Source organism: Anguilla anguilla, chromosome 5 (genome assembly GCF_013347855.1).
Source record: "Anguilla anguilla isolate fAngAng1 chromosome 5, fAngAng1.pri, whole genome shotgun sequence".
In the NCBI taxonomy this organism is placed as follows: Eukaryota; Metazoa; Chordata; class Actinopteri; order Anguilliformes; family Anguillidae; genus Anguilla; species Anguilla anguilla.
Window position 1 is genome coordinate 1,795,785 of NC_049205.1, and position 27,528 is coordinate 1,823,312.

General features: G+C 47.4%; 2 protein-coding genes across 5 annotated transcripts; one reads left to right on the top strand and one right to left on the bottom strand.

The window, feature by feature from the left end:
• Positions 1-2,398: 2,398 nt before the first annotated feature.
• On the top strand, positions 2,399-14,734 carry scoca (short coiled-coil protein a). 2 transcript variants are annotated; one of them, XM_035418733.1, is made up of 4 exons: positions 2,399-2,612; positions 11,319-11,390; positions 11,584-11,664; positions 12,246-14,734. In XM_035418733.1, the coding sequence occupies exons 1-4, from the start codon at positions 2,549-2,551 to the stop codon at positions 12,386-12,388; spliced, it is 360 nt and encodes a 119-aa protein (XP_035274624.1). In that variant the 5' UTR covers positions 2,399-2,548; the 3' UTR covers positions 12,389-14,734. The 2 variants fall into 2 exon arrangements, with proteins under 2 accessions (XP_035274624.1, XP_035274625.1); XM_035418734.1 differs by lacking the exon at positions 2,399-2,612 and adding an exon at positions 9,662-9,817.
• Positions 14,735-15,874: 1,140 nt separating this feature from the next.
• clgn (calmegin) lies at positions 15,875-26,891 on the bottom strand. Of its 3 annotated transcripts, none has more exons than XM_035418731.1 (15): positions 26,758-26,891; positions 23,662-23,840; positions 22,855-22,928; positions 22,690-22,748; positions 22,309-22,450; positions 21,904-21,985; positions 21,171-21,363; positions 20,583-20,772; positions 19,742-19,855; positions 19,396-19,552; positions 18,491-18,706; positions 17,898-18,014; positions 17,498-17,648; positions 16,799-16,971; positions 15,875-16,624 (listed from the first exon to the last, which is right to left on the bottom strand). In XM_035418731.1, the coding sequence occupies exons 2-15, from the start codon at positions 23,833-23,835 to the stop codon at positions 16,541-16,543; spliced, it is 1,926 nt and encodes a 641-aa protein (XP_035274622.1). In that variant the 5' UTR covers positions 23,836-23,840; positions 26,758-26,891; the 3' UTR covers positions 15,875-16,540. The 3 variants fall into 3 exon arrangements, with proteins under 3 accessions (XP_035274622.1, XP_035274623.1, XP_035274621.1); XM_035418732.1 differs by lacking the exon at positions 26,758-26,891 and adding an exon at positions 25,968-26,169 and having other exon boundaries at positions 16,799-16,962; XM_035418730.1 differs by lacking the exon at positions 26,758-26,891 and adding an exon at positions 25,968-26,168.
• Between the last annotated feature and the right edge of the window lie 637 nt (positions 26,892-27,528).

Below are 27,528 nucleotides of genomic sequence, written 5' to 3' on the forward strand. Positions count from 1 at the left end.
CATACTTTCAGCGAGCACATCCTTCCTGAATCCCATTTGCATGTCATTAATGTAATTTGCACGATCCGTCATTGTCACTCACGTTCATTATCATGCTCATTCACACCAACCTCCAAGTACATCCAGGAGAACACGTACCGCCATTGTGGGAGAGCCCCGCTGTGGAGGACAATGTGGCGATAGGGATCGGAGCACAATGCACCGTGGGTCCATTTTACAGCATTCAGACCCGTTCCTTTGAGCTGCTTCTCCCTTTACATGCTGCTGTATGAGGATCCCGCTCTCTGGGCTCTTCGGTCATTATCCGCTCCCCCCTACAGCAGGACTACCACTTTTCATGAGCCGTCCAGGGCTGTGACACGCTGATAAATGCCCTCGGCTTTCATTGAACGTTTAATATCTCCCAGCTCTGCAGATTGAATTGTAATTTCATAATTGAATGCCACTGAATTGATGTGTTTATTACTGTGAAGGCCAGCCACATGGAAACATGCTTCTTTGCACATCCGAGAGTTATTTATTTATTTGCGCAATTGAAATATGTACAAAAGTCAACAAACAGATACAGTATAGTACAATATTGAATCAATTAAAGAAACAAAGAGTTAATCTTGAGCGACATAATGAGCACCATAAATTAACTCATTTTGCATGTTGAACGAAGGCCAACTGCTTGACTGAGCTGCAAGTTATTAACCAGCTGCATCGGTTCCAGCCTGGACTGCACGCGCATGGCTGCATGGCTGCGGCGGTGACTCCTCAGCCTTTTACGGACCGCAAACCTTCCAGCCCACAGGACTCACACACAGTAGCCTACGATAGCTCCATTCTCTCTCAAACTCTCCGCACTGCATTTCCCACAAGGCTAGAGGTGGCTAAATAACGGTGAGGCTGTTTACACAACCAAAGCACCTTCCCTCCAGCTATTGGGCCTTCTGAACAGCGCCTCTCTCTCTCTCTCGCGCGCGAGTCCGGGTCTCGGTGCGTAGCGGGAGGCAAACGGACTCTGAGAGTGCGCTGAACAGGGAGCACCTCAGCTGAATGCCAATAGGCTGAGAGCCTCCTGTCCTGTGTGGGGCTGCTGGGGGGCGGGGGGTGGGGAATCTGAAATTCAAAAGTTTAATTAATATGGGCTGCGTGATTACAGGTGAGGGGTGGGGGGGGTTGTGGGGAGGGGGGGGGGGGGCTCGTAGGTGGCGTGAGAGGTGAGGGGAATTAATGAGGAGGAAGAGCAGACTGCCCGGTTCAATGGAACAGGTTTATGGCTGTGATCAAACAGCATCAGATCACACTGATTCAGGCCTGGATTCAACTAACGATCGCGCTTAACTTTGACTCACTGGCCACTACGCGTTACACCATTCTATTCAAAAGTTCTGTGTGGCAAGTTAGTTTTAGCGATTGTTGCACTTAAGTTTAGACTGTGTTTGAGAAGGAAAAAAAAACGTCACTCTGGTCTTAATTGACACCTGAAAGCCACACGCAGGGCTAACGTGTGACAGAAATGCCACCGTAACCTCAGGACTATGGCACTCTGACAGCGCGCGCCTGAGAGGCTAGGGAAGAGCTTGTCTGGAACTCCCCAGGAACTCACTTCTCATGGTCTTAAGTGGCAACAGGAACTCCTTGGCAGCACCAGGAAGGACTGCCTGGTCTCCATAGTGATAAATGGTTTCTGAGAACGGTCTCCTGACAGATCTGCTCGCCTGTTAGGAAGAGGGATGAAGTGTCATTACTAATGCCACTTATATGCTGGCCCTGACACACCCCTCCTGACACTAGAGGACGGCCTCATATTAAGATGTACTTTAAAGGCATACCAGGCTTTATAAGAAACAGGTAAGCTTTTCATAGGTCACACAGATAAGCGTACAAATGTAGAACAGATATTGTTCAGGTAAACAGGAGGTCGCAGGTTTGAATCCAGGGAAGGGAACTTCTACTATGCCCTACTATAGTAAGCCTGAACTGCTTTAGTAAATATGAGGCAGCAGGAATGGATGGTGTCCAAAATAATCTCCCCAGGCAAAGGATGTGTGCTCGGAAAACTGAACACGAGAAAGACTGCAATGGAGTGGACCCGGTTCTGGTTGGGCTGGACCCTGCCCTGCTTAGAGCGGGTCCTTTCCTGGTACCACCACAAAATAAAAACCGACTGTCTCCCCTCCACTGCATCGTTAACATCCCTCCACACAGGAAGAAGAGCTCCCTAATGACGCCTGTGTCTGGATTTCTCTTTAACCAAAGGAGTGTTGACCTTTGACCTTTGGCTGTTGCCTTGTCAGCTCGTGCTCTTAACTTCGCGCTGACACTGCTGTCGCTGTTGCCGTGGCGATGGTGCGTCACTGGAGCCACTTGTCAGGTAGAGCAGGTACAGGTGCTTTTCGGGCTCTCTCTCCGCGGCGCTTTGAATAATTCAGCGGGCGTGGCGCGGCAGGGGGGAGGAGCTGGAATTCGAGACGGAGGCAGAAGCTCCCAGGTACGACGCAGGTGAGGCGCAGTGCAGCGGGATCTTCCGCGCGTCCACGCCGCCGCCGCGGACGACAACATGGAGGGAGAAATGGAGGAGGAGGACACCGCTTTCACCAACATCTCTCTGGCAGACGAGTCAGGTAAGGGTGCGCCCTGGGAAACGTAGTGCGCGGACGAGCCAAAATAAACGCGGTTCGGGAGGAGAGGCTGAGTTCAAAGGTGGCTCCTGGACACAAACAAAGCTCTGGAATCATAAACGCTCCAAAGGGAGAAGAGAAACTGCAGGAGGGGGTTTTTTCTCTGTGTTTTTTTATTGCAGGAGAGACTGCACACTCTGTGTTACTTCCTCCTATGGCTCAGGAGATCCTGCTGCTTTTTAAATAATATGTGATAAAAGTGGGAAAAGTCTTCAGATTCAGCCAATGAAATTTAAAGCATAAAGAAAGTATCTTCTTTAAATACATATCTTTGTTGCTCCTACTACCACAGTTGTCTTTACCAATATTCATTCACGTTGCCTTACAAACCCCAATCTGCACACCGCCCTCACAAATCGAGCGCGTGTAGACAAATGTGCTTGTTGTAAAAACTAAAACAAAATAGTGCACTATTCCCCTCAGCGTGGCACGCAGCCCCTCAGCGTGGCACACGGTTCGGGTCCACCCTCGCCCAGGAAAGGCAGCGTTTCGTTAGGCTGGGATGACATCACCATACCGCGCACCAGCGACCCCTGCTCAGCGTCACCGGGGGGCCACAGTCACCCACGGAGTTCCCATTCCACCGTGACAAAGAGTCACCCAACAACATAAGAGCACTGCTCATGAAAGCAGTCAACACAGACGAGGAAGGTCAAAGTTCGTCGTCTCGGGGGAAAAAAAACACACTTGCGCTGCGTCCTCTTGAGCTCAGGTCTGCAGTGTTTCTCAGCCTGTGTTTACAGCTCATATCCAGGAACGTGAGCGATACAGTCAGAGTAGTTTTTTTATATAATACCAGCGTCAGAGTACCACTGGATGTGCATACAGTACAGAAATCTCACTCAAAAAAAAAAATGAAAACGATGATAGATTCTCAATCAAATGGGTGTATTAGGGGTTACATGTTTCTTTAAAAATAAACATAGTGGAGCATTCAGTGGTTTGAGCTTTAGACTAAAAAACCCGTTGTACCCTTGAGCGAGGTACCAAACCTGAAATGCCCTGTGCCACTGGAATTCTGTAAATGGCAGATCTGTTATGATGCAAACACTGTCGCTATAGAACGTCTGCGTGGACTGGGTGGGGGAGAGAGGCTGGCAAAATAAATGTCTAATAAAGCTAAAATGACAATAAATATGATAAGAGCCAACATAAACAGAAAGTGACTTTCACCACTGAAGCCAAAAGGGGGGCCTCGCTAGTTATATAAGGGCGAGAAGGGGGGGCTGGGGGGTTGTAAATGAGTCACTAGCATGTACAGCTTCCCAGACAATGAGAACAAATGAGACGGGCCGGAGACACACCGGAGGCAGGGGGGATGACACACAGGGATCAGACATTAGTGCGGATCCTCTTCCTACGCAAGTTAACGGGGTCCCGAGTCAGCCGGCACCTCCGCGTGCTTTCCGCTAGCCCACAATTAAACGCGCTAATTAGGAATGTGTTATGCAATCAGCTTGTCTTCGGCGTGATTAGCTCCGGCTTCCCGTGTTTGCACTGCGACAAACGGCAGCCTCACCTGCGCCGTCGCCAGCCGGGGCTAACTCGGTGCTGCTTCTCCTGGCTTAGCCTGCATTTCCTGCGCGTTTGTCCAGAGCTCTCCGGGGCGGTGCGTCTGATAGCCTTTAGGATTTTGCAGGTTTGCTCTGGGCAAACACTTGACGGGACCAGACTCTCTCTCTCTCTCATTTGAGTCATTCTTAAATTTTTAGTATCTCGTATAGCCAGTAGCCACAAACTTCGATGCAGCAAGGCCAGTCAGAAGAGCTAGGCGCGCGCTTGGGCCGCGTTCCACATCATGCGGTCTTGTGGTTATTGACCTGACTGTCAGATATGGGTATTACAGAGCCTTCCGTTTTAGCACTGTACTGAAACTGACTTTGAACATTTGAATCTATTCTATTTTGAGCCCCACCAGACACCTAGCCAACGCTAGTGAACAATTCAGCTGTGCCCCGTGGGCAAATGACTCTATTCTGCAGTCGCGAGTTCTGCATTCAGTGGACAAATTAAGCCATTAGGTACGTTCTGTCTAAATTGTTCACGAGGTTAACATGACCAACTGTCTGCGCAAGTAATTAGAATTTTAAATTGGTGTTCAAAAGAAAACTCATTAAATCGTTGAAAAGGATCCGAAAGGAGAGCTTCGTTTTGGAAAGCTGCAGCAATACCACTTTATAATATTATACGTACTTACTTACGGGACTTATTGATCTATTCATTGTTAATATAGTCAATCAAGCTTTCTCCCTGAGTTCTGGATTATCATAGTGCATACCCTGTGGTGGTCCACTCTTTTCAATAGGGGTCTAATGAATTTCTGTGATTTCCGTGGTCTGAAAACAGACGTGGCCTCTGGGGTGCATGCAACGGTCATTTCAGTTTCTCCATGTTCCACTGACAAGAAATCAAATCCTGAATGGCGGTAATCACATTCAAGTCTCTGTTCGATGTGGATTAAATACCTCCAGATTGGTCTGGGTGGAAATGCCGTTTCGGGACATTTAGACGGCTGCGTGTGCAAAGCGCGTCATGCGGTTAGTTCTTACAAGCAGCAACGTCCTTTCCTATGTCCCTACACATCGATATACAGACTTACTGCTCCGTGGCTACCACCCACCTCTATTGAACAGAACTTGCTCCCGTAGGCTATATTCCCTTTGACATAATATTGTAGACACTGCTGTCAACCTCTGGAATAAGATGTGATTTATTTATTTATCATCTAATTGAACCTTTCTTTGATTAAAGTTAGACCTACTTACCAACAATAGCAAAAGGCGTGGGATTTTGCGAACAGAAAACCCAGGCAAGTTGTCATGGGTGCAAATGTACAACTGTGCAGATCTGATCACTCTCTGGAGAATATCAGACGTACATCTGGCTGCCTATACGTGGTGTCATAGCCTATAACAGATTTTGATTTTATCTCATACGACGCGCTTTTCATTGCCACCTCCAGAAAAAACAGAATTGGATCCAGCTCCTTCTCGATATGTCAGCGTCGAAAAAGAGCAGCCTCTCTCCAACGCCGAACGCCTGCTTTCCCGCTATTTCTTACCGACGCGTGGGGGCGAGGAAAAGCACTCGAGTCGCGCGGAGCTCCAGAAGAGGTTCAGAAGAGACGCGTTATAAAGTGCTACCAGGCGTGTCTACCACGTGGGTGTGTGGCGCAGAGAAGCGAATCTTAAGAACCACTAGCAGAAGGAACCGTACGTTTGTAAACAACTATGAAAACAAAGCTATATACAGATCAATAAATAGCTAGGTTAAAACGTAGGGTGCATAGAAGCAATCGCACTTTGGCTTATCTTGCTTGGTTACTGTTATGCAGATGCTTTTGTTGTGTTTCTCCTTAAAACTGAATTGTAAAGGTGCTCAAACAATGAGACGCATAGGCTACTTTCACGCGCTTATCTCCCTTGGTGAACTGTAGATATCCTGTCTAATCTTTAATACGATTAATTTGATGACCTATAATGATATGATCGGATTTATTTCTAGGATTACTGTAGTTACAGGGCTCAGCACGAACAGAATTTCCTCCCCCAACCTCCCAGGCACTGCGATCGATTGTATAATGAGAAAGGGACCGGGTATGTTCAATGTTATAGGTGAAAGAACAGCTCGGAAAGATTCTGTTTATCTTTGTGAGCAGTTGATGTGTGCTTTGTCGCCCTCTATTTGGGACTTGATGTCACAGCAAGAGGCTGAAAATCCAACTATAGAATTTTAATACATTTTTGGTCAAAATTTAATTTGGAGAGATGAATATTTGAATAAGGCTTTTAAAAAATGCAAGAGCATATTGTAAATCGTATGCTTCAGAACATGAAACTTATCCTCATGAGGTACATCAATACAATAACATATAAAAACAAAACGAATACGATTAAATAAATGTTATATTGGTTATATGCTGTATATACACTCGTAGAGTTTAATATTTTAACCTGTGATTGATCACCATTCGGATGGCTGTCATTTAATTGAGATAGATCATCCTTTCATGGGAACTTTAAAGAGAAGACCGTGTTCTTCAGGGAGCAAATACAGCACTGCACCAAAGAATTCGCTACCTCTAACTGCTGGATTTCCAAAGACAAAAACGCTCAAACGTGGCTTCTAGGAAAAATAATTGAAGGCCTATATGTTCAACATCAGTAGCTTTGGAGAAAAATATTCTACGAATCCTTATTAGAATATAATATAATACCAGCTTCCTCTTGATTGAAGCAAACCTGTTTTCTTCTGTCCTGCAACAGACACTGGGTGAAATACTACACACTAACTGACTGGATGCTATCATCCAGCGCTGCGTTTTAGTTGCCAGAACGACAGCGAGCCCTGTTGTCGGTGGAACGGAGCTCTGTGAGTCCTTTGGGCTCCGGTCCGCCGCTGCTGGAGTCTACGCTCACCAAGAGCGGCATATGGGATCCTCGAAACGGCACCACTGCACTGACGTAGCCGTGCGCTAAGCCTTCCGCACCAGTTCATCTGGCGCCGCCAACTGCTGCTGAAATATGTTTTGCCAGGGGAGCGGGAGTCGGCATCTGCCCGGCGCTGCGTTACAGCGCGCTGGTCGCGAGCCGCTGTCCGCGACATCCGCGGCGGCCCTCTGCGCGCGCGTGCTACACGTGTACATGCATTTACAACGCACTCCTGCGCCGTTAACGGGGGCGGGGGGTGTCAATTATGCAGTCTGGTACCGAGGGGGAGCGCAAGCACGCCCGGCCATCTGTCTGCCGAGGGCATGATCTCAGCGCGGTTTGAAATCGGACCACCCCTGTTGCTTGTATATGGCTGTCCGTCGTTATTGATGGCGACACTGCACCCAGTTTATGATGGAATGAGGGCGAGGGAAAGTCCTGTGTGGCCAGTAAGCCTAAACGCATTTGCAAATTGCAGCGCTTACTCTCATAGACTCTTGGCTCCAGCCAATGTCTTTCGTAGGTGTGCTTTCGACATTAGGCTTCCATTCAGACATGCAGCCAGTTGCGCTTTACTCTGCAATATTTCAACACAAACATGGGATCAGAAGTCCTATTTTACTGGTCTCCCCTCCCTCTTGTCATCTACTTTTTTGCACTCCGAGTGGCAAAAAGGAGTGCCGACCTTTCTGCACTGATTTGAAGTTTTATGTGGGCAGGGTATAATTATCCACCTAAACTGAGCATTTAAGATAATTTCCCTCTCCAATTTCTAGTTCTTTCCAGCAAATTCTATTAAGTAATTTTGTGATATAAAGCAATGTGGTCAACGTTTTTTTAACCTCTATGTCAGAATTTTCTTGCCGTTAATGAAACGCAGATGTTGACAACCACTTCACAATGTAAAGTGTGGGCCACTGAGTGTCTCTTGAAACTGAAAATCGTTGTCCACCAGATGGTGCTATTGGGTCTATCCACCACCAAGGAACAAGGAATGATATAACAGTGGTCTGTCATCCTTTAACAATGAAAATGATTATTGAATTGAAGATGGGGATTTGAGGATTGAGGATTTCATTGTTTTGAAAGATAAAACGGACTTCCTAAATTAATTAGCTTTAAAGGTACTGTGGCCTTCCTGGTTAAACTGATTGGAAAGGTATGGTAGCCTTCTTGGAAAAATTGGTCTGAAAGGTACAATATCTTTCCTGAATAAATTGTTTTTGAAAAGTTGAGTAGCTTTCCTGGTTGAACAGATTTTGAAACGTACACAGGTCTTCCTGGTCAGATAGGTACCGCAGAGTAAAAAAGACGATAGTTACTATACGTACCAGTGTATGACCCGTGCTGTGGGTGAGACAGTGAAGACCTTTGTTGGGACTTCAAGCAAGGAAGGACAATGAGGTGAACAGAATGCACTGTGTGATGACACTGACCAATGCCAACAGGCTGTTATTGTCTGTTCATGCAACCGCCATGACAAGCATGCAAGTGGCGCCAGACTTTCCTTCTGCATTTTGCCCAGGGAATAAGCTTCTCTTCTACTTAAACGTTCTTTTACTGTATTACATTTAGCAGATGCTATTATCCAGAGCGACATGCAGCATTGGTGGAATATAAGTGCGTTTGCTGGATTACTGCAGTAGCGCCAGACCTAGCTAACAGCCTTGCTAACAACATTCCCAGATCTGAAAGTTAGGATGCACTGAGGGACCAGCTCAAGTTAACTATGCGAACCAAAAGCCAAAGTAAATACAGACCATATTCAACGTTTGTCTATCATTTAAACACATAACTTAAAAATATAACCTAAAACTAGGAAAATATCACAACCTGAAGGCTTTTCTGCAGTTATGGTGGATAGCAGTGGTTGGCAAGCTGTGATTGAAGGGCCAAGAAAATAAGACGGGGCTTTGGATCAATCAATTAGTACAAAATGAGGGAATGGTATGGGTAAAGGGGAACGAAAATGCAGTTTGAAAAGGTGGGTCTGCAATCTGTGCGGGAAGACTGCCTGATTTTGTTGCCCTAAGCACTTTGGGAAGTCTGTAACACTACTGCCGGGCCTGTCCAGACAGGCATCATGACGTCATGGGGTAGTCGGAGATGTGAGACCCAGAATTACTGTAAAGAGAATAGAAAGTGCTTCAGTTGACGTTCTCGAGTGAACGATTGCCGAGTGCGTAATGATTTAGGGTTGTAGAAGGCTGTTCTCTGCGGGTCTTTATTAATTGAATTTGTAGAAATGTTTTCCATATTTCATTGTGCTGTTGTGTATTGTTTTGACATTAAACTACTGTTTTGTGGTTTATGGGGGTATCTTTGCCCCGGTCTCCCTTGAATTTAAATTACACTAAGATCCATACAGATACGCAGATGAAGATTTAAAACTCGGCTTAACAACAATGAACCGTTTAATCGGGTGTTATACCGGTTCCTACAGGCATTCCCATTCAACAAAGGGGAAAAGCATCCAAGGCTGAGGCGTGTGATCCAGGGCTATGCCGTCATTGTTTGGCAGCGCATTTGTCGGACTGTATTTGCGTGCAGGCCTAACTGCTCCCTGCCTCCCCCTCGCGGAGAGATGAGTACCTCCTCCGCTCAGCCTCAGTCTGGGAAGTGTCTTATGTGAATCGGGGAAATCCGCAGTGTCGGGGTAGTCACAATTTCGATTGATTCAACCAAACCGGCTATTTAACATTTCCTTGACTGTGAAGGGTAAGTAACACTCATTGTTTTTTTTTAAATACAGTGGCGCTAGCTAAGTGGGATATATTCGCTACATATATATGTACACATTTATTGCTAGCTAGCTAGCCCATCAATCTAAGTTAGCAGGAAAATACATATAACCAGCAGTTTGGGAATGCGCATTGCTAGCTAACTATTTAGCTAGACAGGCGTTATTTTTACTGCCACGTTAGCTAGTGCTGACTGGAAGCATTAACGTTACCGTTTTTTAATGTTAGCATCAGTTACAAATGAAAGCGATTCAGCTGTAGAATATTGCTAAGCAGCCAACGTACCCCGGCGAGGCACACTGGCCTTGTGTTGATGTTATGCTTTGTTTTTGTAACTACAGTCATTTAACATTAAATTATTGTAGGATGCTAGCTAGCTATTAATGAATAGGTAACCGTTAGCCAACGTTTGTCAGATTGATGAATGATTATTGCATGATCGCGAGCGTTAAACTAAGATATAACCAAGCTGATACCAAATCAATGCTGAGGTAGCACTGGCTAATTGCGGTTACCTAGTTAGCAAGCGTAACCAGTGAAACGACGGCTAGCTAAGTAGCCAAGCAGCTAATGTTAGCTCGCTAAGCAGCTAGTGCGATATTGTTGTCCTCTGGCGAGCTAACGGCTTAGCAAGTTGATCAGATGGCGATGGAGAAACATCCTTGTTGTTCGCTGTTCGTGTCTTTTAATTTATAAATAATTTAAAGATATTCAAATACCCTTTCTGATAAATAAAAACTTATACTCTAGTTTATATGAAAGTCTGATTTCCAGATCCACGTTATGGGTGGCCAGGTAGCTAGCATATCTTTAGCTAATTTGGCTAAATGTGGCGAACGGGGGTAGAAGGTTTGTCCTTCTAACAAACCAGCTACGTTATCACCTCATTGTAGGAGCAATTCATCTTGTGGCTGCTGGGTTGCTAGCACTACGACTTACAGTAATATGGCACGTTTTAACGTGGTTGCGGACTAGCCACTAGCCAGCAAGGATGGTGACACTGTATATGTCAGAATGGTTGTGTTGCGTAAGCACATTCTGTCCCATTGGCCACAGCGTCACACCTTAGGTAACCGTACTTTATCACATCTCTACCCTAACAAAAGTAGTGGATGGAGTGACGTGAGGCTCTCGCGTGGACCGTTTAAAAGAGGGCGATTAAATAGCCAGTGACTTAACTAGTTGCCCACACGGATATTTATGAAGTCACTAAACTTGAGAGGAAGGGGATAGGTTTTTCAAGACGACTGTCATTCTGCATATTAGCTAAACAAGGGAAAACATGTGCTTGTTTGAGTCAAGCAAACGTCTTGCAGTCGGACCAGTAGTTTGGTGCGAGTGGAAAAATGTCAAACTAAGAAAAGGAGCAGACTGGTCAGTGTTCAAGTGTTCACACGTGGAAAAGGTGCGTGCTGAAAATGATAAAATGTTCTGTGATTGTTTTTTAATGCTTGGTGTTGTGGCCTTGCTCCTAACAGCAGACGGTGGAACTGCAACCCTGCATTCGAAAAAGGAGGACGAGTACTTCGCCATGAACTGCGACATGGACGGTAAACGGCCCGCCCAGACAGACGATCGCTCGCTGGCTTGGCTGCCGCGTGCTGGCTGAGGCTATCGCAGCCCATTTGTGTTTTGAGCCAGACGCCTAAGTGCTTCCTCTCTGGGAGACTGTTGGCAGGCTTGTCCTGTTCGTGACGTGTTGCTGACTGGAGCTCATGTTCTTGTGTTGTTCTCCCCGTGCAGGTGACACGGAGAACCAGGTGGAGCTGGAGGAAAAGACGAGGCTCATAAATCAGGTTCTGGAACTGCAGCACACACTGGAAGGTGAGTGACACCCAGCCCCCCTCCTCCAAAAAAAAAACTGCAGTCCCCCCCCCCCCCCCCCCCCCAGTGTGACAGCAGCCACCTGGTCATGAAGTTGTGCAGTGTTGAGTTCAGGAGTCTGGTGTGAAACAGCACTTCAGGTTCTGCTCTGAAACAAATTAAAACTCAGGGAAAGTGTTTGTTGGCCCATGGCATCTGTCTTATAACCCACTGCGCTGTGGCCTGGTAACAGGGTGTGCGTTTACCTGCTTCCTGAGGGTGTTCTGAGACCGTGTCCGAGCCAGTGCACTTGCCTACTATTGAGTATACAAGATATACACAGCTTGTGTCCAACTTGTATACTCAATAGTAGGCGAGTGCGCTGATACAGACAGCCCAAGACTCGTTCAGATTGTTCAAGGGAATGTGAAGTGTAACCCTGAAGCCTCTTGTGGGGTCTGTGAAATCCTGAATGAGTTTTTGCACTGTGAAGGCTCTTTGGGAATCTGATGCAGCAGGAATATTAAGGAAAAGTAAAGGACTGGGAAAGGTTTTCCTTGTTGGTCTACTCACTCTCCCTCTTCCCGTCGTTCCTTCGACAGACCTCTCCGCGCGGGTGGATGCGGTGAAGGAGGAGAACCTGAAGCTGAAGTCTGAGAACCAGGTGCTGGGGCAGTACATCGAGAACCTCATGTCTGCTTCCAGCGTCTTCCAGACCACCGACACAAAAAGCAAACGAAAGTAAGGGGCTGCCTGCCGGCCTCCCGCCCCCCCCCACACACACCCCCCCTCCTCAGCCCACAACCCCACCTCTCCCTGCCCATCAACTACCCCTGGCCCCACCCACTGCCCCCATGCCTCCCAGTTTACTCCTCTTCACCCCCACATTAAACAAATGCACATGAAGCTTCTTTACAATTATTTTTAAGTATTATTACTTTACAGTTGTTGTTTTTTTTTGTAATTATTTGCTCATTTTTATGAGGTACTGTGATTTCAATGTGTTTTTTTTTTCTCTTGTCATCTCAAAAAATATTCTGTATGTACAAATTTCTCCACGGGCAGAGTTTTTACAGGGGACTTTTTTAAAGACTGTAAAATAAAAATTTAGAAAACGAACAACTTCTTATGTCCCGTACGGGAACAAGCTTAGCGTTCACCGTCCGCCGCATACCGAGCTCAGTCCTGATTTTTAGCCTCTCTGCTTAACTGGAATGGAAGGGGCTGTTTGCAGGCGATCCAGGTTGTAGGACAGTATAAGTAAACACTAAGTGGGTCCTGCTGTTATATGGTAAAGTGTGCAATTAGTGTGTCGGTGTTTGTTCTGAAGTGCTCAGTGAAGACTGCTGTGCTAGGGACTGCATGGAAAGAAATGCTTCTCTTTCCCTGTAATTTTATCGCTGAACAACTTCACCTTTGCAAAGACTATTTGAGCTGGCTGAATTTAAAACTCTAAAATTGCATTCGGTTGTCTTTAGAAGCCGGTGATATTACTGACTCTTGTTTGTTTTTTAATTTTGTGTTGGTTCTGAAGTGGGGGGTTGGGGTGGGTGGGGGGGAGAAGGTGGATGAACAGAAAAAGCACAGAAAAATGTTGTAACTCGGATTGCATCCCCTTTCTTGCTGCGAATTGTGTACGTTTTTTTTTTAAGAGTTTGGGAAGGTTCGGGTAGATGGTAACAGCGTGAGCACAATGGCACCAACGTCAGCCACTTATCGAGAGCTGAAGCGGCTTCTATCGGCAAAAAGTAAATAAATAAATACATAAATAAATAAATACATAAAAAGCACTCGGTCTTACCCCTGGTGTCACTGACACAGAGCTGCTCGTACATACACGTAAGATGTCCAATGTGGGGAAGTTCAGTGTACTTGAGTATGAAATAAAAGTAAAATTTATTCCTTTAATTTCAGTCTGCCCTGCACCATGACCTACAGGTCCAGAAGTGCTTATCAAGGCTTTCGAGCCAATCGGAGAAACGGGGGACAGAGTTTTTGTGGTTCTGCAAAACGACCACTTTCCTTGCAGGGTTTCCAGTTTCACTCAAGAATGTCAACAGACTGTTTAAGTTTAACATGATTACCTGGTAATTCTGTCCACATCGTAAGAGACTTCCTCAATCACAAGGTAGACACACAGACTGGCAACTAAAGCAGACTCTTTACTCTACATTAACTTACAGAGGTGAAGAGCTAATTACAAACAGTGATCAATCAGTAAGCGGTACCTATAGCTGGTCTCTAAAATAATTATAAATCATATAAGAAAAAGTAGTAAATTAATGAAACTCCTTTATATAAAATTGTACCACATGAATAGATAGTAAGAGGGAGTAAAACAAAAAAAAGATGTTTGATTGGATGTACCAAATGCTGGTAAAATAGGTTTGCGTACAGATGCTAGCAAATAGTGAACCTTACTGCATCTCCTTCAGAAGGCTGGGTGACCTTAACTTCGCCAGTGTTTCCACACTAACGGCCGAGTGTCTGTGGCGGTGTCTTACCAGCACGGGATGAAAACGCATTTCTGTGGGAGAGACCGGGCCCAGCTCTGGTCATCACTCTCCAGACTACCCGGCATCGACTGCTTTAAAAAAATAAATAAATAAATAAACAAAAGAGCACGTTAAGTGATATTGATCCGTGCTAGCATTTCAGATGGTCCTGCGCATTAGCATACATTTACCCGGTGGAAGTTGGGCTGTGTATGCTCCATTTATTGCAGTAGTGGGGTTATGGATCTCAAGACGCTCTCTCTGTTAATGTAGAAAAAAAAAATAGCCTTGATAGTCTGGAAAGGAATAGCCTTCCTGTGTTTTGGTGCCATGGTGCTTTTTATTTTTTCTAGGAGAGAACCTGGGATGATCTCTTAGCACAGGAGAATCTCGCCGTTTGCTTCTTTGTTCTAACACACTGGCCATTTAATATTATTACAGTGGTTTGCTTTCCTCTGTGACGGTATGCTTACACATCTTAAAACATGACTGCCCTGTGTGTAGATTGTGTAAATTTTACAACTGTGTTGCCTTTTTAACAGTTTTTTTTTAAGTTGTTGTTGTTTTAAATAAAAACATTACTGGTTTTGCGTGAGGCGGAGTGTCTGTGTCCTCCTGTGATTGGTCCTAAACCAGTGAGTGACAGGTAGCGGGTCTGTCCTCAATTAAATCTGCAGTACAGTTCGTTCTGGTCTTCAGCGCATTTAAAATGTAACTTTTTCCACATTTCTAACTTTAACACTGAGTGCAGAACTCTATGAAATATAGGAGTATAAACCAGAAGGACGAGATCTCTGAATTGAGCGAAAGACCAGACGCTTCCATTTTCCAATTTTATTTCTCAAAAATCGTACCCGTTTGTCAGAACCTGAAATGGCACACATGTCCACGGCTGGCCACGTCTTTCAGAAGCATGTGCAGAACAAAAGCTAAAATAACTTTATTATTTGTTCCACAATTTGAGCTCATTTCATTGCTGACATTTTATTGCACGTTACAATACCGGAACAGAAATTGAGCAGAAGTTGGTGGGAATCTGTAATTCTTTAGAGGTGTATGGAAGTTGCTTTTTATCTTGTGTACTATAAAGGGTGCATCAGATATTCTCCATAAAAGAGTTGTACAACCTGTTAAAATGATTGCTTCTATGCGCACAGGGACTAGGCATGCTAGTACTGACTGTCCCTGCGGCGAGTTCACTAACGTGAGAACAACGCTTTCGCCTCAGTAACAGCTTTATTGGGAAATGCGCAATTATTTTCATGTATATTGCTTAGACGATGCAACCTGCTCTGAGTTTTGTGAATAATATAAAATTAATTAAATAATCATCTCACCAATTCCCTATGAAAGTTGTACTGTGGACACACTGAATTACAGTTACAGGCCTCGTGCACAAACACATTTAACATGACTTTAACACAGACTGCAGATCGTTTCTAATGCCGACAGTAGAGACCAGGCGGTAATCAAAGGGGGTGTTTGTATTAAATATTTTATTTCCAAGAGCAATGTACAATTTGCAAATCTGTAAACAGGGATCTGCCATAAACTGGCAGGAACATTAAAATTATAAAAGCTGGAAAAACTGTGAACGCCGCAGTGACTGCAGAGGGAGGCTCGGCTTTCAGAGATGAAGGTTCTAAGTTCCAGATATTTCCCTATGAGCTGTGAGCTGAAGGAGAAGGCCTCCCCCCACACTGCACCCTCCCCTCCGTGCTCACAACAAGCAAACGGTGGTAACTACACATTTAAAACTCTAAAATTCATGAAATTCAACTGTATAATTACAACAAAAAAAACAAACAAAACAAAAAAAACCCAAGAATAAGAACGATATATTACAGACTCTCAGTGCATTTTCTCTCTTCAGTGCAGAACCAGACCTAAAGACAACTTAAAAACACTCGACTAACATTTACTTCATGTATAAGTTACGCAACGAACATTATGAATCTCTAGAGGTAAAAACCGGTCTGCTGGGAGGCTGTAAGGTCAGAACAGGGCCCGTCGTCCTGTACAGGTATGGAACAGTGCCCCTCACACACACCCTGGCCAGTCCCGTCTCTGCTTCACCTGGGGAGGCTGCGTCTGGCCACCTTTCTAAAATCTCAGGGAGTCGGTACGATTCGAGTAAAACATTCCAACAATGCCCAGGAAAAAAAGAAAGAACTATGTCTGAAGAGGAAGACTGATCGGTCGAGGGGTGGAGTTGCGAAGGCAGGCCACGGAATGGGGGCTGGGGGAGGAGGAGCTGGAGGACGCGGTCAGGGGGAGCAGTGGCTGATGGGAGTTGGGTCGGCCGTGTTGGTCAGTGGCTGGAGAGCCGGCATGCTGAGAAGCGGGGCGGGGCCTGGGGGAGGCGGGGCTGGGGCGGGGCTAGGCGGGGCATCCTGTGGCCCTCAGTCCTTCCGTACCCGTCTCTTCCTCACCGCCTGCTTGGGGCCCTCGGCTGTGTTCTGGGTGCCCTCATCCGCATCCCTCATCTGCAGTGACACGGGGACACAAAACAGCGTTACACACACGGGGACACAAAACAGCGTTACACACACAGGGACAACAAACAGCGTTACACACGCGAGGACACCAAACAGCGTTACACACGCAGCAAAAAATGTTACACACTAGGACAAACAGAGCATCCGGTCCCATTGGCTCACCTCATCCTCAGACCCCGTCTCATTGGACTTGCTCACATCCTCTTCCTCCTCCTCTTCTTCCTCCTCTTCCTCGCCTTCGTCCTCCGGGATGTGATCGCCGCCAGCTCTGCTGCCCTCAGCCTCCGCTGGCTTCCCCTCCTGCTCTTCCTCCTCCTCATCCTCCTCTTCCTCTTCTGAAACCGTGAAGGAGAAACACCATTGTGTCAGAAGCACTGCACTCCTCCCCCTGCTGGCCAGGGTGTGGAACTGCAGTGTGGAGCAGCGGTCAGAGATCGATGGGATTGATGGGCTCTGCTGTTGCTCTGCTGAATAGCAGCAGAGACAGCACACGCTGAGCATATGGACTGAGTGTACGCTTCTCTACTCAGCCAGGATGAAAGGGCTGGCTGAAAGGCTGCAGTGCTGTGTAGCGCTGATGGAAATGGGCTTGTGGCTGAAAGGCTGCGGGTTTGATTCCCAGCTGGGGCACTGCTGTAGTACTCCAGGCTCTTAAGCCGAACTGCTGCAGTAAATATGCAGCTGTATAAATGGACTGTATGTAGAAATGCAATCAGAGCGCAACCTACTCTGTATAAGAGCGTGTGCTAAATGCTAAATGCTCAAGATGAATGCTAAATGGTTTTGGGATGGCTAAGGCGCTAGGGAAGAGGACGAGGCGCTAACACGGTGAATATTTCGGTGAGGGGTGGATGAACAAACCTGCCGCCCCCGCGTTCTCCGGCTCCTTGGCCTCCGCTTCCTGCTGTCCGGCCTCCTCTTCTTGCTCCTCTTCCTCCTCCTCCTCTTCCTCTTGCTGGGCCGCGCGGCTAGGTTTATCTATCTTCTTGTACGCGTAGTCGTCGTCTGATTTCTGAAGTGGACGATCCACACAAAAATTACCACATGAAATTAATGACAGGTTTCAAGCCAAAAAAATTTCGCCTCCTTGTATTTTAGGTCAATTATATTTCAATTCAGGAAATTACCTTAACATCAATTAATAAATGATTCAATTAATCAATGAGTTCTATAGCCTGACCTAATGGCTGTATAATGCCGAGGACTCGAAGCACAAGTGTGTGGCCTTCGGCCTCCTGTCCACTAGGGGGCGCGGGCTCACCTTGGGCCAGCAGAACAGCACCAGCAGGCCCACGGGCAGGCCCACGGTCAGGATGTAGATGATCCAGAGCCAGGGCCGCTCCTCTGCTGCCATGGTGAGCTGGGTGATCACGCCGGGCTGCGGCACAAGTGCTGGTTATCACCGTGACCTTCAGAGAGGCCGGCTCCCCTCTCTGCCCCCTTCTTATCTGAACATTCTGATGCTGATGTCACAATCACTGCTGGGGACTGACAGCAGAGGCGTTCTAGAACACTGACTTAGAATTTTGAATAAGGAAGAAAGAGAAAAAAGGCTACTCCTCAAAGGATCAATTAATTAGCCCAGATATTTACACAATCTGAAACTTTAACCAAATTTATTGATAAGGCGATGAACAACAGGTAAAGACTGTTCTTGTGCGATATGGAACACTTAATGCTAATGAATGAGTAATGTATGACTCAGCAGTGGTACAGTTAATTATGCAATGTAAATTGGTGGATAAAAAACCTGAATATACCCCCACTCTCCTGAATCAAACCGTGCCAGCCTCTGCCCTGCTGGTGCTTCTAAGCCGTACCCGCGGAACCCCCCGAGTTGAAGGGGAGCCCCACCTCGTTGGCGCTGGCCACCAGCTTCTTCAGCCCCCAGCTGTCGGAGGCCCAGCGGTCGGCCACCTCCTTGTCCTGCGTGATGATGAAGTTGTCGAAGTAGATGTCGGAGGTCATGGACCACAGCTCCAGCCCCACCGCGCTGAACGCCGTCATCCTGAAGGGGTTCAGGTCCTCGTAGTAATCCGGGTTGGAGACCTTCCGCGGCCGCCACACGCCCTGGGGGGGGGGGAGAACGCACGCGGTCACCACGGCGACGCGTCAGATGCGTCTCCCGCGCCGTCACGCGGACGGTGACCTCCTGTATACCAGAATCCTCTGCAGAGGAAGTCGGGCCTTGTTAACCGTGGAACCACCATGAGTTGTCAGCGACTCGCTTTGTGATGGACAGCAAAGACTTTGGGTGGGTCGGCATGTATTAGCGATGGACAGCCTACTGACCCCCCAGCCATGACGAAGCCTCAGCCCCCCCCAGCCATGACGAAGCCTCAGCCCCCCCCAGCCATGACGAAGCCTCAGCCCCCCCCAGCCATGACGAAGCCTCAGCCCCCCCCCAGCCATGACGAAGCCTCAGCCCCCCCCCAGCCATGACGAAGCCTCAGCCCCCCCCAGCCATGACGAAGCCTCAGCCCCCCCCAGCCATGACGAAGCCCCAGCCCCCCCCAGCCATGACGAAGCCTCAGCCCCCCCCAGCCATGACGAAGCCTCAGCCCCCCCCAGCCATGACGAAGCCTCAGCCCCCCCCAGCCATGACGAAGCCTCAGCCCCCCCAGCCATGACGAAGCCTCGGCCCCCCCCAGCCATGACGAAGCCTCAGCCCCCCCCCAGCCATGACGAAGCCTCAGCCCCCCCCAGCCATGACGAAGCCCCACCCCCCGTCGCGTTTGACGCCATTTTGAGGCCTCTACCTGGTAGTTGGGGTTGTCGATGAGCGGGGCCTTCCACTTGCCCTTGTAGAGCGGGTTGTTGATCATGGGGGGCTTCCACACCCCACAGCCCGGGGCTGTCTCGCATGCGGGGTTGGGCACCTGGGGCGCCTCCCACTCCCCGTCCATCTCCTCGTCCCTGTCACATGACACGGTGACCTCACACACCATTCGGAAACCCAGTCTTCAGCCAGTCACAAAGTCCCTCCCCCTCCTCCCACCTGACTGCAACACATTCCAATTCCACAGCCACCGAGCACTGACTAGCAACAAGCTGCAGTCTTTAAAAAAAATGATAGAGAGAGAGAGAGAGAGAGAGAGAGCACACCAGTCCTCGGGCTTCTCAGCGCTGGGGTCGGCGACGAACTCGGGCTCCTCGTCCAGCCAGCCGTCCGGTTTGGAGGCGTCGGGGTCTTGGATCTTGGCCGGAGCGTCCTCATCCCTGCCAGGGAAACACGGAGGCTGCCATTTTGTCCTTGTCTCTCCCTGCACGGGACTTTCTGTTCAGCAACACTAAGTGGACACTTACATAAGAGCCTGTGCATCACTTTTCTCTCGCATTTGAATTGTTCACTGAGCCTCAAGACGAAGATGCAAACCTGTTTCAAATTTCTAAACCGGAGTTGATTTCCCTCACCATTATAACGACACTTCTGCTGTTATTCAGATTTCCTCTCGCTGCAGAGAGAGCTCGGCAGTCATACAAAAACAGGCAAGGGCTGTTCATAAATCCCCGTTACAATTTCCCTGAAAGGAGCTCTGACGTTCATGTCCCCAGTGAATCACACACGAAGTCTGAGAGTAAGTTAAATGACAGGGATATTCAACCAACCACTCTTGCGGTTGTTTAATCTTCCCTTTAACTTTAAGGTGTAAGATGACAAATATGTGATTAGAACGTTCTTAGCTGAACATTCTAATGCTGTCACAATCACTGCTGGTGACTGAAAGCAACAGAGTTCTGGAACACTGACTCAGAACACTGAAAACCTTTTTAAACAACCTGCTCTTCAAAGGGTTAAAAAAAACTTAAAGGGACAGTTTCACCATGTTGAGTACAATGTAGGGGACTAAAAATACGTTACCAGGGAAACCTTGAAAAGGTTGATTGGGGAAATCAGGTGCATGCAGTACATAGTACACCTTTATTAAGGCTACGCGCTGCTCACCAGTCTTCAGGCTTCACGGCCTCGGGGTCGGGGATCTTGGCGCGCTCGTCCCAGTCGTCAGGCTTGGCATCGTTGGGGTCATCGATCTCTTTCTGGGGGTTCACCGGAGGAACCACGTCCGTCAGGAGGCTCCCCTTGCTCACGCTCGACTGGTCGATAAGGACCTCGTAGCTGTTATCCGGATTCAGCACTGAGGCACAGGGGAGAAATCTCTCAACACATTCACATTCAGGGCCAGGCCCACAGCTCACGTTTTATAAATACACAATCCACTTATACAGCTGGACACTTAGCGAAGCAGTCCAGGTCACACTGGCAGTGCCCCACCTGGGAATCAAACCTGCAACCTCCGTGATTTCAAACCCAGGCTCCTAACCATTTACACTATGCCTCTTTTACTAATGTTAAAATAAAGTTAAAAACTGATAATGAGCGTCGTGGCCATTTCAATACGTTTCTTGACCCCGTTATTCCTGTCCTTTGAAAACATGGAGAAACTTATTTTCTCGTCCTCCACTGAAGACAACTAAAAGGAAACTCTTAAACACAGGATTCTGGGAGCTCGGTCAGGGCAGGAGCGCAGCGTACCCAGCGTGTAGAGGTGCGTCTTCTTGTCGGTGTAGAACTTCTTGAGGTCCACGTCGGGCCGCTTGGCGTGCTTCTCCTCCATGTCCTTGTTGAGCGGGTTCCGGTGGCGGAAGATGAAGTGCAGCTTGTAGTCCTCCCCACACTTGTCCGGCCCAAACATGATGGTGTAGGGCGTGCGGTCGTGGAACTGATCCTGTGGGGGGGGGGGTTGGGGGACGCACACGCAGGTTTGTGGGACATTCCTAAAACACTGCAAAGCAGGCTCTAACCTCTTGTAGTGGCATGTCTCCCCAGACCCCGGGGAAGCTGGGGATTCGATCCCTGACTAAGTGATATCTGAGACATAAAACTGCGCACACTGCCTCTCCTGTCTGACATTCAACAACAGGACAAGGGTGGGTATGACACCCCCCCCCCCCCCACCCCTCTGAACCGGGTCAGGTCATACTGACTGAAATGCAGCCGTAAAGCAGCATTTCAGTCAGCGCCTAATAAGACCTGGAGCGGCTCAACAGCTGAGCGCTGGGAGCTGTATTTCCACCGCTGAAAGACCCTGTGGCAGACTGTCTCAGACTGGGCGCTTGTGTATAAAGCTGCTTCAGACCACAGAAATCGGGGTACGCTCGGACTCAGATGAACCCCTGCCCCCCCCCCCCCCCCCCAAAAAGTTAGACTGGGAAATTCCTCCTGATAAACACCACCTGAAAATGTCACCGCGGTCGTGATTACATACCAGGTCCAGATCCTCCGACGCAGACAGAAGTTTAATGTAGGCCCCACCGCAGTCAATGCCATCCTGAAAATTTACCTCGTACCTTAAAATGGAAGAAAAAAGAAAAGACAAAAAGCCTCAGGCCTGTGCCTTTCTCAGGAAGTCTCATCAGTCAACAGAACTCCTGAATAAACTGAAAATCTCCTGTAGTTGCGCTGGCCTAGGAAGACACCTGCGCCATTACTTCTGTTTACAGTCATGCAGCTTTGCTCCTGTTCTGACAGATTTAGGGCTGGTAAAAATGACATCATAATGCAGATTTAGCGTCGCTCCAAAAGAATTATGACATCATAATAGATATTCAGCATCACTGCACTTGCCACCTGGGCAGGCAGGCTCTGCAGGAGGAGAGGCTGGCACACTTACTGCAGCACCAGGGGCTTGTCCTGAAAGACGAAGGGCTTGTCCAGCAGGGCGGAGATGGCGTGGTGTTTGGCCCGGGACTTGAGCACCAGCCCCATGTCCCCGGGGACCCTGTTCTCCTTCAGGGGCTCCACCTCCCACTTGCCTGCACGGAGGAGAGGAGAAGAGAGAGGGGGATGGGACGCCGGGGGCCCCAGGGCTCCATGACGACAGGAGTAACCGTGGAAACAAGCACACCGCTTCCCACAAGAGCCACCTCCAGTTTCATTGACCTCTAATCCATTCAGTAAATGACCTGAACCCACTGTGCATAATCTGGGCACAATGATGTAAAATCACAAGCATATTTATACACAGTTTTTAAAAAGTAGGATTCCTACTGACCGTCATATTTTGCGATGTCATCGTCCACATCCTCCTTCATGGTTTTGGACACCCGCCACCTGGAGGTTGCAAATAACAAGCCGTCATTTTCACCCGCCTGCACGGAAGCACGCGTGCGCGTGCGTGTGTGCGTGCGTCCCGTGCAGATCGGGCGGGGAAACGTACCCGTCCAGGGAGCCGTCGTCGAACGTGGCGGTGAAGTGCACCTCGCCCGTGGGGACCGGGGTCTTGTACGTGACCTGCGGAATGCGGAAGCAGGGAAGAAAGAGCGTTCCGGCGAATCAGCTCCTGGACTGATGCGCAGCGCCCGCAGGTGCCTGTGACATCACCAGCATCCCCCAGGGTAAGAACCCTGAAGTGAAGCATTAAGAACGCTGCGCACGCAGAGTAGCTGACCCAGCGATCTGGCATACACTGTCATTCATAAAGCTCCTCCCATGTCCTGCATCTGGTGACTAAGGACAGACAAAGATGGCTTCTGTACAGCTCTTATTAGCAATCTGACCTGAATTAAGCTTCACACTGCAGAAGTACTGGATGTCACATAGTTACATCACTGCTGTCCTGTACTGGGCTGGTATCACAGACACAGATTAAGCTTAGTCCTGGACTGAATTGAGTGTTACATGGAGAATCTCCATTCGAAACAGAATTTAGTCCAAGACTAGGCATAATCTGTGTCTGTGAAACTGGGCCATTATGGCCCACACGCATACATACACACACGCGCACTCAAACACACACACACACGCACTCAAACACACACACGCATACATACACACACGCGCACTCAAACACACACACATATACACGCACACACGGGCACACGCACACTCCTTCTCTCTCACACACACACACTGCTGCAGTTCCAGCCGCAGGTAAATGTGGACACCCCCCCCCCGGGGGAACCCACACCAGCCGCACTCACGGGCCCCCCCACCCCCAGAGGGACCCTCTGTGCCCTGCTCTCACCTGAAAGGAGACGTCGCTGTCGGCAACGGGCTCCTCGCCCTGCTCCTCCTCCGAGTCCTCCTCCACCCGCGCCTCCAGGTCCTCCTCATCGTCGAGGCCTTCCTCCTGGGTCCAGACCATCGTCATCGTCACGGTGAGCAGCAGCAGGCACGCCCAGGCCCACCTCAGCTTCATTTCGGCTGTGGGGAGCCATCGCAGACGGCATATGAGATCTCTCACACACACACACACACACACATATGCATACGCACACACAAACACGCACGCACAAAAACACACACATAGACACAGACACAAACACACACACACACCGCAGGGTCACACACAAGCTCGCAGACATCAGGGCTGTATGGAAATGGGAGTACCCCTCTGCAGCTGCAGTTACAATTCAAGATGGGCAGGATAAGTTTCACCCAACCTTCAGGGCCCCCGTTAATGTAACAAATGCTCTGTGTGCTCGCAGATAACGCCACGGCCACACACACACACACACACACACACACACACACACACAAAAGCAACGATAACACACAGGAGACCGCAGAGCCCAGATCCCACCATCTTCCAACATCACTCACCGTAAGCTTATCATAAAATGTGTGTGTGTGTGCGCGCACGCGTGCATGCGTGTGTCTTGCCTTAGGCCAGAGGAAATGCCTTTCTTTCAGACAAGAGAGAAAACAGTAACATTACAGCACCATGCATTATAAATGACAGCAGACAGCTTGCACAAAAGTGGCAGCTATTTCAAAAGAGCCAAAATCATAAATGTTCCTCCTAGCCTAGCAAGTGGTCCCGTCATTCCCCTATATTTTCAAAAGTCTAACCCTAACCGCAATAACTGTTAAAAGCCATAACTGACAGAAAATGCACTGCTTGTGTGGCAAAATACGACTGTGGAAATACATGTGTTTAATGGAGCACAGCAATTCGACAAATTAAAGACAAAAAGGTTCAGCATCCTAGTTTCGTAACTCAACACCGTGAAATTAATGAGGAGCGATGACAGTCAGTATAACACTGTGGTATTAATGAATGCTGTCCTTGTTTTTAAAAATGTTTTGGTCATCTCAATTGATACTCTTAAGAGCCTTGGCTATTTTTTCCCCAAAGTTGTACAGTACACACAAATGCATTGTACTTCCAATTCACGAAGACAACAAAACCAATTCACACATCTGTCGGTGTACTCCACGTATCGACAACAGTATTGATTACACCATCTGGCGTATGTAAATGTCCTTTTCGCGTGTAACTGGGGAAGACGTTTCTAGGCCAGCAGTTAGCAATCAAAAACTGAACTGCGTATCGAGGATGATATTTTGAAATCGGTGACCGTGCACCACATCCCGATGGGCCGTCGATTAGACATAAAAGCGGTTGATGATTCTAAATGACATCGTCAACAAATATCGCGACAGGGGCCCCGGGGGCACATTTGGTTTTCCCATGAGGAAGAGCGAGAGCAACAATAGTAACGGTAGTCGCGGCCTCCTCAACGGAACAGAAAACGCTAGTAAATGCGAGTCTTGGGAAACCTGCCGTTATCCTTGTGAGCTGCCCATCAAGCGCGCATCTCAAGTGACCGCGAGGACAACCACCCCTTCTAGAAAATGACTAGCCAGTGGCCACGGCACACATTGTATGCAGCCGCAGCATTTGCTTCTGGTCAAATAACATTAAAGATGTAGCTGGATATTCAGCGAAAGAAATTACTCGCTTAACTCGACCGACAATCCAACCAATCTCTCCGATCCGAAAAATAGCAAAACAGCTACCAATGAAAAAATATACCACTTTTGGCAGGAGTCCGTCGCATGGCATAATTAACGTAGCTCTGCTAACATTAACTTAGCTATATGATACATACATGTTGCGCAGCAAACACAGTATTAGCTTCTGTAACCAGCAAGCTAACCTTAGTTTGTCAGCAAAATATTTGTTTATAGTGGTTGCTAAGATGGCCCTTATTCGGGGTTATAGCGCGATGTAGACATCTTTGCACCTATCGAATATCCAGCTAAACGGCTAGCTACTGTACCACAATCTGACCAACGACATCAAGCAATGCAATGACAGCAAGCTAATTTTCTAAATTAGCAAGAGAGCCTATGCGGATAGCAAGGTCGTCATTCATACACTGTGCAATTGCCAAGAATATGGCCATCTTAGCAACCGGAATAAACAAATATATGGTTAGCTTGCTACACGGGCTAATATTAGGTAGTTAGCTATTACGCTGCTGTCAGATGCAGGAAAAATGGATGGAAAGCTACCCAGATGACAAACACACCGTTTGTACTAACCTTAGTTGTCCTGCAGAAATCCCCTAGTAACAAGTGCACGCTACCTTCCTTTCACTGGCCGAAACTCCTTTTTCTTAGATGGGAGAGCAAAATGTAGACTGAACAAGCCCCTTGGCTGATCGAATGGCTAGCTAATAAGGTGTCCAACTTCACATTATCATCCTTCTGGAAACCGCGCATGCTCAAGTGCCCCGCGCAGGGTTGCCAACGTCGATTACAATGCCCGCTCTTAGCATTCGGTTACATATTTTTTTAGTTCTTAATTATGGGACGTGAAGAGCGAGAATGCGAGACCAGAAATAAATCCAAACGTATTTCTAAATCGGTTTCGACATTCATAATTGTATGGGCAATCTGATATAACAGAATATTGCCATAATGTGGCCGCGCGCAGCACTCCGGGGCACGCGACTGGCTGACGATAGCTTGACCACCTTGTAAAATGAATGAAATAGCATTGCCATCTTTCGCGCACTTTGCTGAGGTGTTTTCATTTAGCAAAGTATATTTTCGTAACTGGAAAGGTTTGGCAATACCACATATATAAGTTCCAATACTGAATATCAACGTCCAGCTGCTGTAAGTTACAAGTACACTTGGTCGCTATTAACGTTACTGTACAAAAGTAACGTTACTGTAGGCTAACCTAAGGTTTCAGCTACTACTCTTTAGCTAGCCAGCTATTTCACTAGCCTGTCAAACTGTAGCTAGGAAAGCTAGCTACCCTTGTAAAAATCTCACGGCGACACCAATCAGCATCATATTTCCCGTTATATGCTGAGGTACTTACCACTTGATTATAATATTTTTTTTATGATAGCTGCCTAAGCCCGTTTACTTTCTGAAATCCCGCCTCTGTTGTCGGCTGCTGCACGTAAGGAAGGAGTGCGTCTGCGCAGATGTTTATGCGACAAACAGTCTTCGAGTTAATTGGGCGACAAACTGTCAAGTGAAATTAATTGCAACCAAAACGATAATAAATAAATAAATAAAACCATTGTTAGGCTCCCGAATCAGTATGTTAAAACACGAAGTACGAAGTATTCATACGATGTAGCCTAGTGTTAACACTACAGGAAAGACCCTAGGTAAGGCTAGCAGGAAGACGATTTTTAGTTAAAATCAACAAATGAATTCATAATTATGGAAATACGTACAAAAATTAAAACATAAATTGATTCATTGATAAGAATGTATCTATTTGTTTGTTTGTTTATTATTGCAATACACGGGGACATTGCTATTCCCCCTGGGCTAACTTCAGGGAGAGCAAAAAGTGAACAAATCATAACATTAAGTAGCCTATGTTAAATGTGTTTTGGTGCCAATTCAATAATAAGGTTATCAAACGCCTTTTATCACATAGGCTAAATATCTTGCCATTGTCTGTTTCATTGATGATTTGCCCTGTGATATCTGTGCACCCTGTTATTTTGGTATATTTAAATAATTATTTTAACATATCACCAAATCAATAACATTTGTGTAGCACGTTGGAGCGTTAGAGTAGACCATCAATATATACTTAAGAAGTGAATATTATTATTTTTATTATTTAGAA

What these genes read in the sequence shown, in the direction of transcription:
- scoca (XM_035418733.1), top strand. Translation starts at nt 2,549, where the DNA reads ATGGAGGGAGAAATGGAGGAGGAGGACACCGCTTTCACCAACATCTCT. An exon ending in CTCTCTGGCAGACGAGTCAG is followed by an intron (nt 2,613 to 11,318) that starts GTAAGGGTGCGC and finishes TGCTCCTAACAG; the next exon opens with CAGACGGTGGAACTGCAACC. An exon ending in ACTGCAGCACACACTGGAAG is followed by an intron (nt 11,665 to 12,245) that starts GTGAGTGACACC and finishes TTCCTTCGACAG; the next exon opens with ACCTCTCCGCGCGGGTGGAT.
- clgn (XM_035418731.1), bottom strand. Translation starts at nt 23,835, where the DNA reads ATGAAGCTGAGGTGGGCCTGGGCGTGCCTGCTGCTGCTCACCGTGACG. An exon ending in CGTCGGAGGATCTGGACCTG is followed by an intron (nt 21,364 to 21,903) that starts GTATGTAATCAC and finishes CCCCCCCCACAG; the next exon opens with GATCAGTTCCACGACCGCAC. An exon ending in GCCGTGAAGCCTGAAGACTG is followed by an intron (nt 19,856 to 20,582) that starts GTGAGCAGCGCG and finishes TTTCCCTGGCAG; the next exon opens with GGATGAGGACGCTCCGGCCA.